This window comes from Dendrobates tinctorius, unplaced genomic scaffold, assembly GCF_039654945.1.
Source record: "Dendrobates tinctorius isolate UK_male_01 unplaced genomic scaffold, ASM3965494v1 ptg000086l, whole genome shotgun sequence".
Classification (NCBI taxonomy): Eukaryota; Metazoa; Chordata; class Amphibia; order Anura; family Dendrobatidae; genus Dendrobates; species Dendrobates tinctorius.
The window spans coordinates 29929820-29942681 of NW_027361754.1; the positions used below are offsets into that span (position 1 = coordinate 29929820).

At 43.0% G+C, this 12862-nt stretch overlaps 1 protein-coding gene across 1 annotated transcript; it reads right to left on the reverse strand.

The window, feature by feature from the left end:
* Positions 1-1316: 1316 nt before the first annotated feature.
* LOC141097811 (T-cell surface glycoprotein CD3 gamma chain-like) lies at positions 1317-12188 on the reverse strand. Its single transcript, XM_073585263.1, has 5 exons — positions 11509-12188; positions 7942-8133; positions 4472-4603; positions 3298-3341; positions 1317-1535 (listed from the first exon to the last, which is right to left on the reverse strand). The coding sequence occupies exons 1-5, from the start codon at positions 11537-11539 to the stop codon at positions 1467-1469; spliced, it is 468 nt and encodes a 155-aa protein (XP_073441364.1). The 5' UTR covers positions 11540-12188; the 3' UTR covers positions 1317-1466.
* Positions 12189-12862: the final 674 nt, after the last annotated feature.

A 12862-nucleotide genomic window follows, 5' to 3' on the forward strand; every position in this document is an offset into this window, starting at 1 on the left:
CTGTCATGCTGCCGCTGTATACTCACTCGGCCTCCGCTCCTGCGCCGCAGCCCCCTGCCGTTCGGCAGCTGCGGCCGTCCCTTCTGACAGGTCCGCGGCCGACGGCGTCTCTGCATGCAATGCGCATGCGCCGTAGGCCGCGGCGGCACCTTCCTCCTGTCACTTGTGCTCCGGCAGTGCCATGTCCTTGAAGCACCTCATCTCCGGACCAGTGGCAGATCAGGCAGGGGTATATCAGGCCGCTCTAGTCCCACAGTCCTACTCCGGCGTTCCTGCCCCGTCCTGCCATCTGTACTCCAGCCCTGCAGTCCTACTCCAGTCCTGCCTTCCATGTTCCTGCTCCGTCCTGCTGTCTGTGCTCCAGTCCCGCAGTCCTGCTCCGGTGTCTCTGCTCCGTCCTACCATCTGTGCTCCAGTCCTGTAATCCTACTCTGGTCCTGTCTTCTACAGTCCCGTGGTCCTACTCCAGTCTGTTCTGAGCCGCCTCTCTCGGTACCGGCTATCATGGTACCCGAACCCCTGGGCCTGCTCCTAACGATCCCTGTATAGGGGTCGGCTCCACCTGGCGGCTCGCCCGGGGTCCCCTCGGTGCCACGATCCAGAGGGTCCACTCCTGGAGATTTTCCTCACCTGACCGCCCGCGGTAACAGGTACCATCCTCCCATTTTTGAGCCCAACTATCCTCCTGACCTCGTTCCTGCCTGCTGGTTATGCCTCTGGTACCGTCCTCCCATTTTTGAGCCCAACTATCCTCCTGACCTCGTTCCTGCCTCCTGGTTTTGACTGTGGTACCATCATCCCATTTCTGACCCTAACTTTCCTCCTGACCTGAATCAGAGAGGCTTGTGCAAAGTCTGTCCATAGAGGCCATCTTACCTCCAAAGAAACCTCATCAGCAGCAACCTGACACATTGGAGGAGTCCTAAAAATTGAGTACAAAGGCAAATGATAGACTTGCTTGCAACAACTACCTGTAATACAGCAGATGGAGGGTATCATGGCCATGTGACTACTTGTAATGGGCAACTCATGAGTGTCCCGGTGGTGAATTCTTCATTAATCACACTTTTTTTTCATGTAGCCCTATGGACTGGAATGACCGTATGCTTATATAAGCATCCATTACTGTATACTTTTAACTCCCCTCCTCTTCTATACCTTGCACCCTTATTTCTCTCTCTCACACTCAGTTTTTCAGTTACGTTCTTGTCTCCACTTCCTTTTCGCTCAGCCTTTCGAGCTCGGCTTTGAAGATGTAAAATCGCAGGTGGGAGATTCTTCCCCCCCATCTCTGTCAGCGAAATAACCCCACAGGATTTCCGTTGTTTTCAATCATTTATTCAGCACAGAAAAACAGACGAGGACAGAGAATATTTTCCATTGCTGGAGGTTAAAATCGTGTAATGAAGTCAGCGCCGACATTGTCAAATGTCCCAAAACGCAAAGATGGAGAGTTCCCTGCGATCTCAGAAGCCTCCTCTCTTAGGGCGCGGAGCAAGGTGGCTGTACTGATCGTTATCACGCCGGCCTAGTACCTGAGAAAAGAGAATAAAGATCATTATGGGCAAGAAAACGAGGATCGGGGGACTTACTATATTGTTAATCAGTGCTCCCATGTAAGGTCAATTTCACACATTCAAATTTCACACTCCGAAAACGGACGGGACCGGCCGCGAGATTCCATACCCAAAACTTACCCATATATATATATATATATATATATATATATATATATATATAAAAAAACCAATGAGGCTCTTGCGTTTAGATCAAGAGAACCGTGGCCCTTGAGGACATCAGGTCAAGACTAAGACTGTGAAAGTCAGATGTGTGAAACCGGCCTAAAATTATGACACCTCTAGGCTCAATTTAATAGGCACAACTGTACCTAATTGTTTAGATTTCTCAAAGAATATCTAACACCTGCTTAATAGGAAGACTCATATTTAAAAAAAAAGTCAATGAGACCTCATTAAGACATATGATTTGAGTGTATCTGTCATAATCTAAGAGACTATTCACATGGACGTGATTTTTTGGCAGAGACATGTCCGACGACGGAGACACGTCCGATTGTGATCTGAATGTTGGATCAAAATCGTCAATTAAAGTCTATGGGTCTGTGAAAAGAATCGGACAGCACTCCGATGGCATCAGAGTGCGGTCAAATTTTCACAGACAGTCACACAGAAGATGCAGAAACTTTTTTATTTTCTTCTCCATGTACGAGAACCACATTCTGATCAAAGTCAGATCAAAATAATTGGCATTAGTGAGGCCTTAAAAAGTGTTTTTGGCCTGTAAACAAAAATATTTCTATTCAAGGAAAGTATGCAGAGGTCTTGCAAACGCTGAAGAATTGATTTATTACGTATTTTAGAGAGATACATTATGGCTGCTTGATTGTGGTGTTTCAGAGATATCTGGATTCTTGTACTTGCGGTAAAATCCCTTTCTCACTGAATACGTTGGAGGACACAGGACCATGGGGTACATGCCCTGCCCTGGTGGCTGGACACTAGTTTAAAAAAGTATTGGCTCCCCCCAGTGGACTCTACCCTCCCCAAGGACGCTAGGCAGCTCAGTTTTTAGCTTAGTGTCTATAGGAGGAAGACTTGACCTTCTTAGGGCTGCTTCACTTGTTTCTTTTCTGCCGTTGTTTATTTTTTACTTTTAGGTTGTTTTTTTTAGGAGGTATGGATGTCGTCCACCACTTTGATTAACTTAGTCAAGGGAGGAAATAGGGTAATCTCCACCATAGCGTACATCCCTGCGGGTGCCATTGTCGTCAAAGTTGTGAAAGGTCACTAAAAGGGAAGATCAAAGATGTATGTTATGGCCTTATCTGACCCTGTCCCGTTCCTTCTTTTTTTCTGAAAGTTTCCTACTTATGGGACTTCCCTAGTGTTTTTCCCATTTGGGGTTCCTCTATGTTCCACAATTCCCTGGGAACCGAATATGTTGACCCTCTTTGTAGGGCCACCTCAAATGAACGCTCCTCATACTACTGTTTTTCATCTCTTAGGGGGGTCCTTTTCCAGTTCTTGAGGGTCCCTTCCAGGCCCCTTTGCCTCCGGTACCCATAGTTGTTCATTCTCTATGTTCGGATACATTCCTTGGCTATCCACCTAGTGACAAACCTAAGACCCCTGGTCCTGTGCCCCTCAATACTATTAACCAAAAATAGGAATTTATTCCATTTCCACCATCAGTTTTGTGTCTTATTCAATATCCGCCATCAGTTTCGTGTCTTATACTAATGTTGCGGTATTACACACCATCCGTGTTACCACTCACCTGATAGTCAGCATTGTTTTCAATAAGATTCTGTTTGTCAGAAGCTAAAAAAGGTGGAAAAAAACATATTGATGAAATAAATCTCTTCATTTTGTGTTTGGTGTACTTTGGACTTCATTGTGCAGGGGCCATGAGAAGTCGATAATCCGCAAGAGTTATGTAAAAAGATTACATAATCAGGTCATTATCCGTTATAAAAGTCCAATCTAGTCTCAACTATAATAGGATGCAGGGTCTAAGGCCAAATTCACACTAAAGTGATTTTATTTTCACATCCACAAAAAAAGTGTACTGATATTAAAATAAACACTTTATGACTCCTCAATGCCTCAATATAGAGAGCTCATGAGGCCAAATATATTCAGTCTCTGCACCCCGAATCCCCAGCCTGACTGCTGCAGCTTATACTGAGCAGTGTGAGATCAAAGCAGCAGCAGGGAGGAGATACACTGAGGAGCTGTAAGTCAGGCTAGAAAGGCAGAGATTCAGCAGCAGTGGGGAAGGACTTTGAATAGCTGTCACTTGGGCTAGGCAGGCAGAGATTTACTAGAAAGCAGGAGTGACACTCGGGAGCTGTCAATCACGTTGGTTGGGAGGATATTCAGCTGCAGCAGGGAGGAAAAACACTGAGCTGTGAATCATCCTAGCTTTAGCAGCAGCATGGAGGAGGGACACTAAGGCCTCTTTCACACTTCAGTTTTTTACAATCAGTCACAATCCGCCAGGTTTTTAAAAAAACGGATCCGCAATTTTCTTTTGAGGATCCGTTTTTTCCCCATTGACTTCCATTATTGGCGGATTGTGACGGATTGCCGTCCTTGCATCCGTTTTTTTTGAGGATCCGCCAAAAGTTGCTGTCCGTCACCATCCACAAAGATTTCAAAACGGAGCTTGCACTTGCAACGTTTTTTTCTCTGGCGGATCCTCCAGACACTCATTTAACCCGAAATTCTTTCTGGGTGCCGGACAAAAAAAAAAATTCTCCTCTCTCTCTCTCTCTCTCTCTAAAACTGAAGTGTGAAAGAGTGGACAGAAATTTAGTTTAAATGTTCAAAAATGAGCAACACTATAATATATGCAATCTATTTTGTGAAATTTGGCTACATATTTGCATAAAACTGCACAATATCATAAACACAAAATATACCCAAAATCTAAGAAATTATCATCTAACCTCGTGCTGGGCGGCGCATTTCTGATCCAGAGACAAAATATACAGCCATGGCGATAAGACCAATCATAATTACATCAGCTACGATAAAGCCAGCAATGGTTCCCGGGTTCAGTTCTATGCAGTTCATGCATCCTGACAAATATAATAATGGTAAGTTAAATGGGGTATGGAAAAGGTGGTCAGAAGATCATTTGTCCGTAGGCATCAAACTAATACATTCTCATCTTTAAGTTACTTTTTTAAATATTGAGCATTGTTTTTGTTCTTTGGTCTCATGTTTGTTTATGTGTAGCCTAGACTAGTAGAAGTGATTGTTAAGTATACCCCCAACTCTCCTGTTATATCTGGTAGACTCCCACCAATGGAGGGATCTCCTGTACTAAAATATTTGCAAAATATCAGCAAAACTCCCACATGCCCCATATAGCCATCTGTGAAGAAACCAGAATATGCTGTATGTTTTTGCAGGCCAGGAGGAATTGACTTTTTGTCTTTATATTTGGCTTGTGGATTTAAAGCTGGAGTCACACATAGCGACTTACCAGCGATCCCGACAACGATATCAACGTGTCAGGATCGCTGGTAAGTCGCTATGTGATCGCTGGTGAGCTGTCAAACAGACAGCTTCACCAGTGATTAGCACAGCGACGCCCAGCGCCCGGCATCCCTGTGTTCGTTAGCGCTGATGCCATATTCATGTCAAAAATAGAATTAAAATAATAAATATAGTTATTCTCACCTTCTGACGTCCCGCGCAGCATTCCCGCCTCTCTCCACGCTCCGGTCCCAGTAATCCTTTGCGAGAATTACTGCGATGACGTCCGTTCTCGTGGGATCGCGAAGTCTCGCGGTCATTCTTGCAAAGGATTACTGGGACCGGAGCGTGGAGAGAGGCGGGAAGGCTGCGCGGGACGTTGGAAGGTGAGAATAACAATATTTTTTAATTTTTTTATTATTTTACACCTGATCGCTGGTCTCCCACCTGTCACACACAGCGATTCGTGCTGGCCAGCGGGAGACCAGCGACCAAAGAAATGTCCAGAGGTTTCTTGCAGTGATCAGCGATGCCGGCAGGGGGGCCGGTCACTGATCGCTGTCACACACAGCGATCTCACTGGTGAGATCGCTGTTACGTCACAAAAGTTGTGACTCAGCAGCGATCTTGCTAGCGAGATTGCTATGTGTCATGGGGCCCTAAGTGTGGATTTTGGTGGGTCAAGAAGGCTGACTTGCACAATGATATACCATATAACATAGTGTGTGCTTATCTGATGTTTGTTTATATTCTGGAATCAGTCTGTTGACTTTGAATGTAGATAGGAAAGGCTGTGAGGGTGTACTTAAGGACACTTGGCAATTCTAAAAATAGCTTACCTGCCTCGGGTATAAAAAGACCCTGAGACAGTGAGACGGGGTCTCATCTCATCAAGACGGGGTCTCATCTCATCACAAAGAGCTACCAGCTGGACATTCTGGGAAACACCCGACAAGAAACTCTTCAGGATCCCAGCTGAGGGTACGTCAGACCCGGCTGAGAGAACACTGGAATGCTCTCGATTAGCTCCCTACGCTTGTCGTGACCTCCTCTCTGTGTGTTATCACAGGTGGAATAGCGACCCTGGGAGCTTTGACATAACATCCTCTAGCCTCCCGGTGAGTCAGCGGAGGGGTGAGACCTTGTAATGTGCACCATCTTGGGGAAATTGCTGTAATTGTTCTGTTTGCTAGTGCGTATTTTGGTTCAATAAAGCTTGGCCACACTGTTTTACCCTAACCCTGTGTTGTCTGTGTAGTGTTCTGCCCACAAGGAGATAGAGCGGGCGTTCAGTGGTATGAGTCCTGGTCCATGCAGTCTTGCTAAAGACAGCTGGGCCAGCAGATGAGAGTACCCACTAACCTCGTTTCTCCACACCATCTATACCCATTCTAGCATTTTTCTACACTTTGGGGTCCTGCCTAGGACCAAATCCAGATAGATACAGTGCTGTGCAAATTAATTGGGACAAAGCATTTTTTTAAGTAAAATTGTAAGTTGGTTACTAGTCAGTGATTCAAACCAGTTTTAACTGCTTTGAACAGGCACTCACACCTGTTCAATCACTGACTGGTAACCAACTTACTATTTTACTTAAAAAAATGCTTTGTCCCAATTAATTTGCACAGCACTGTATGGATTGGGGTCTGCAAACAGGGAAGAGACTTGTGTGGGGCATGTAAATGGGAGAACTAGTCTTGGATCAGCACAGAGTGGAGGACTGGTCTAGGGTTTGTGAACAGGGGATGTTTGGTCTAGGGTCTTTATGTAGAGGAGATCTGGTCTAGGGTCTGTATGCATAGGAGACCTGGTGTAGGGTCTGTTCACAGAGAAGATCTGGTCCAGGCTATGTATGCAGAGGAGATCTGGTCTTGAGTCAGTATGCAGAGATCTGGTCTAGAGTCTGTTCGCAGAGGAGATCTGGTCTAGGGTCTGTACAGAGAAGAGATCTGGCCTAGAGTGTACGGAGAAGAGATCTGGTCTAGAGTCTGTATGCAGAGGAGATCTGGTCTAGAGTCTGTACAGTAGAAGAGATCTTGCCTAGAGTCTGTACGCAGAGGAGATCTGGTCTAGGCTTTGAATACAAAGGAGATCTTGTCTTGGGTCTGTACGCACAGGAGATCTGGTCTAGGGTCTGTATGCAGAGGAGATCCGGTCTAGGGTCTGTACGCAGAGGAGATCTGATCTAGCGTCTGTATGCAGAGGAGATCCGGTATAGGGTAGGTACGCAGAGGAGGTCTTGTCTATGGTCTGTACGCAGAGGAGATCTTTTGTAGAGTCTGTATGTACTGTCTGTATTGTTTTCATATATTGATAGATTGGGCATTTCTGAATGCGGCGATACCATATACGTGTATTTTTTTTTTTTCAAATGGATCAAAAGGGGGGGGGGTGATTTGAACTTTTATATTTGTTGTAAACTTTTTTTCTACTTTTTACTTGCTTAAATAGTTTCCTTAGGAGACTTGAAGCTGCGATTATGTGATTGCTTGTGCTACACAGAAGTAAAAATCATCATCTCCTATGAATGCCGCCGTTCATACATCTGCAATGAAAAGCGCAGGGGTCTTCTGCATATCCCCGGCTATCATGACAACCCATAGGCGCCCCACGATCATATGACAGGGGCAACAATGGGCAGGGTTAGTGACACACTTCCTGTAAGTGCAAATCAAATGCTGCTGTCAGAGATTGACAGTGGCATTTAACATGTTAACAGCCACGGGTGGATCGCGCTGCCACCCACGGCTGTTAGAGCCACATGACAGCTGATCAAATCAGCTGTCATGTGCCGGAAAAATGAGGACTCAGCTCCAGGGCACGACCTATGACATGCCTATACATCATAGGTCGTGAAGGGATTAATGTTTTGTTACCCAGCTAAAAGAATACCCTAATCTGCATCTTCCAACTTCACAAATGAGTGAATACTCACGTCTCACAAACACATTGACATATATATGACCTTCTGTAGAGCCATCAACTTTTTTGAGGATATAGATTCCACGAGGATCATTCCATAAGGAGCCCAAATTTAAGTTCTCACCAGTAGCCACAATTTCACCATTCAGCTTTGTCCAGTGGTAACCCTTATTACATTTAAGCTGCAAGTTGTCATTTTCTATAACTGTGATAGAAGAGAAAAAAAAACTGTTTATAAAAATAGTATTTCTGGTCATTGCATAACTTGCATCCTCCTTTTTTTCACCAGTTTTTCCCTCTGCAGCCTCTGTCTGTAATCTTCAGTTGTTTCTGAGCTAGTGGGTGAAGACTAGCTGCTATGATGTCTCCTTTAGACAGCACACACATACATGGGGTGTACATTCTTCCCTGTCTCTACATAGCAAATGTTTATGAAGGAGATTTTTACACCTACTAAGCAGAATAGCTGTGAATCCAGTCCTGGGATGAGATAAACACTTACTAAAAGGAGAAATAGTGTCTGTGAGTGTCTTTGTCTCTCTCTTTCACTTAGCTCCTCTTCCCACCCTCTTCCCACTCAATAGACTTCAATAATCTGATCCCTCAATAAGCAGGCAGTTGATCTTGTTTTGACTAAAAGGGATTTTAGCAATTTTTTTAAGAATGAAAAATGAGTTAAAGGGAACCTGTCACTAGAAAAAAAACGCTATTTACCTGCAGATATGGGGTTAATCTGCAGGTTAATAGCATTATTAACCTGCCTGGCGCCTGCACTTAGCCGAATGCTGTGGGGATAAAGTTAAATTTATTCCCCCGGCAGTGCTCGGCTTCCAGTCATGGGGGCAGAACCGATACGGGTTCAGTCACAGCTCTGTAACCACGCCCCCGGCCATGACTGACAGCAGCTCAACATTAGGGCTAGCTGTCAGTCAGTGCTGGGAGTGCGGTTGGAGCCGTTCTCCATGCACAGAACAGTGATTGAACCCGCGTCAGTGTTGCTCTATGACTAGAAGTCGAAGTTTGCAGGGGAGAATAAAGTTCATTTTCTCCCAGCAGCGTTCGGCTAAGTGTAGGCACCGGGCCGGTAAATAAGGCTATTAACCTTCATATTAACCCCATATCTGCAGGATAATAGTGTTTTTTTAATGGTGACAGGTTGCCTTTAAGGAAGCAGAAGGATGAGAAGTGGTGGTTCATAAATGGAAAAAGCATCTCACTCCAAATATTTTGGAAAGTTTTACGTGTATTTTTGTACTATTGATTTATGCAAAGTAAAACAAATATAGAATTTCATTGTCAATAATTAATTTATCTTCCTTACTCAATGCAAACTTACTTAATGCCTACAGGGATCTCAGAAAGTGCATGCTTTACTCTCAATATACTGTATGCAACCTTATGGGTCAATATAGGGTCTCGGAGCATGTATGCATGGTATTTATTTTCCATGCATGCGCACTTATGGTAATAGCAGTCATGGAGCTGTCCCATGTGTGTATTTTTGTGGAGCACATATAAATTGGGAGTCAAAACCAACCAGAATAGATCACATGGTTGGATGGTCAGCACGCGATCTACTAGTATGAAGCCAGACAGTGCCACATGGGATCTATCAATCAGGGTCACTGAAAGAGAAGGAATGGCATACTGGAAAGTACTTTCCCTTTGCATTTTGGTATTACTGGGAAAAAAAACCATGGCAGCCCCTTGTAAAGCAGCAGACCCAGTCAGTTTTCTAAAAGGATCAGAACTCTGACCAGGGCTGGTGCCAGCACCTGGCAAATCCGAGTGGTGCCCATGTTGCCTATGCTGCCCGGATTTTACCTTACAATATACAGCAGATAGTGCCGGGCTGGGGTGCCAAGGGCCCACCAGTAACATTGATTGGGAGCCCACAGTTTGATGCAAATATCACATTACCCTCACACACAAATTTGCCTATATTTCTATGTTATAATAAAAGGGGTAGTTTATTAGATGAATGTTGAGGTGATGCCCTTGTCTGTACATAGTGAAACATGTATTGTGCCACCTACTTCTCATATAACTGGTGTGGAGAGCCCTTCCCTGCATGGGGGCCCACCGGAGGATTGTCCTGTGGGCCAGTCCGAGCCTGACAGCAGATGTGCACACTACATGTATGGAGCAGGCTCATGCGCAGTCTGCTCCACACTAAGCTGCTGTGATCGGCGTTGGCGCTCTCTTAGATGCTGCTATCAATCATGAAAGCGGCATTTAAGAGTCTGGAAATGGGGTAAGGTTTCCTTCGGATGCTCCTCAACATGAATGCAAGTTGCCAGTGACGTTGCTATTGAAGCCGGTGTGGAAGGCTCCTTTATGCACATTGTACAAGTGATCAAGTGACTGCAGGTTCAAGTTCCCAGAAAGGGACGAATAAAAAAACTATAAAAAAATAAATATAACATTTCAAATACTCCTCTCCTTTCCCAGGGTAAAAAAAGTGTTTGCTATTACTGACTAAACTAATCAAATACCATAATGTTTATCCCATACAATGAATATTAAAGAAAAAAAATTGAAATGGCAAAATCAATGTTTTTTTTTTCACTTTGCACTCCAAAAAGAGACTATAAAGACATCCTTAAGTCGTTTGGACTCCAAAAATATTAATATTCAGGGGTATAAATCCCTGTAACTGTGCGTCAGCAGCTGCAATTAAAAGAAAAAAATATATATATAATAAATATGTGTATTGTAATAAAAAAATTATAATTATTATTTTATACATAATATAATAATTTCCATCTTGACGGCTCAGAGAAAGCCAATTGGAGACTGAAAACTGGAAGGTAAGAATCTGCTTTAATATAGAAATCTTTTATAGGCCCGAAAAGAAAACCTGTCCTTGTTTCCTATAGCAACCAATCAGAGAGCTGCTTTCATTTTTTAAATGGCCCTGGTAAAATGAAACCTGCACTGTGATTGGTTGCTATGGGCAACAGTTTTTCTTTTACACGATGTTGCTCAATTTGCCTCTAATTTCTCTTTTTTTATATACAAGTCAACTGATTAATAAAAATGTACCGTAATTAATCAAATTAACATTTTCATTCATTTTATTAACCATCCCTGTTCTAAACTTGTCTCATAACAAACGGGGGATAGATTCCATATAAATATCTATGGATTTAGGATGAAAAATTATAAAAGTTCCTGTAGGTGTAATGTGAATAGGGCCTATAGATTTCTCCATATAGTTCATGTACGTTGATCTGCAGATTAGACCAAATTCACACACACACACACACGTCTCCACTTAGAATCTCACATATACGTGAAAATCGGAACTATGACGAATGGATCCCATTGAATTCTGTCAAATTTCATTGATTTATAAGGATCTTTGAGGTTTTTGCTGGGGTCCCAGAAATTTTGACGGCAAGAATAGTTTTGTAAACAAAGGAACTAAGACATTTTGGACTATATTTATGCAGATTTTTATTTTTTAGGTATTTTTTTGGAACTTGTCTGCTCAAAAAATACCTGAAAAATTGCCAAAAAAATACTTGAACAATTTTTCCTATTCATTTCTATTGGAAAACAACTTTGCTGTTCATACCTTCAATTTTTAGATCATTTTTGATCTGCATCAGGTCTCCAAAAACGCCAAGTGACCTGTCGTTTTATGATGGCGCTCCATACGTTGCAATAGAAGTCAATGGGAAGAATATGAAAAAGGAGTGTCTTTATTTAGCATTTTGTTAATGTTTTGGGGGCATATTTGAAAAAAAAATAAATATGAAAGAAAATGGCCCACAAAAACTCACTTAAAAATGTGTAATAAACAATACTAGAAAACGCTTCAAGACGAAAAAGATGCCTAGTAGAAGCTTTCCTGAAACGGATGGCAATGTAAAAACTTGTGAACGACTCCTAAAAACTCTGCACATACCCTAAATACACATTATCTTCGCTGACCCGCCATAACATATAACCGTAAAATAGCATATACCGTAGTCACTGAAGAAAAACCCATCCACAAGCAGAGATTCCCCTCTGTGATATTATGCAGTCAGATTAGGACTCCGGTAATACGGTGACTTTTGCGCAACAAAGATGGCCATGTCCCATTGCATCGAACAAGTGTCGCGTAAAATATAAAATAACTGTAAAAAAAAGTAACCAAAAATTCTAATTTATTTAATTTTTGGACTGTGGTTAGCTTGCAAACTGGCTATGATGTGCTTGCATTTTATTTTATTTTTTTGCAACAATTAAATAGCCGCACTGTGTAGCCCTGTGTAATCCAAGACTGACAGTCACATGTAATGAGCCGTTACTTACCTTCTTCGAAGAATTTTTCTTTGGCAGGGACGTTGGTATCTTCGAAGAGTGACAGAAAAAAGAAGTGAAAATAAGTCGTCACAAATGATCATTGCAGTATTTGTTTTCCTCTTATTAGTAATAATAATAATAATCTTTATTTTTATATAGCGCTAACATATTCCGCAGCGCTTTACAGTTTGCACACATTATCATCGCTGTCCCCGATGGGGCTCACAATCTAAATTCCCTATCAGTATGTCTTTAGACATGGTGCACAGCTTCCCCTATATCTGCAGTTGCATCCCCCAAATTTAGTTTAATAGGTGCAATAGTTAAAAAAAAACAAAACAAAAACCCTCATTTTCACCACTTTTCATGTCCCCTCTACTGACCTTCTGAAAAGGCGCCCACAACGAGAAAAGCAACAACTAGCCCAAAATAAAAGGTGACCATGATGATGTGTCGGGTTGATTCCCAGCGCTGTATATGATCACTAACGATCGCTCCTCTACCTTTTCTGTACAGGAAACAAGTAAATGCAGCTGACGCCGGCGTCTTCCTGTGTGTCTCTCTGCCTGGCGTCTTTTTAAATGACTGGCATTTAGGTTTATTTAAGTTGCACTGAGGCCGCTCGCACTTGACATAAA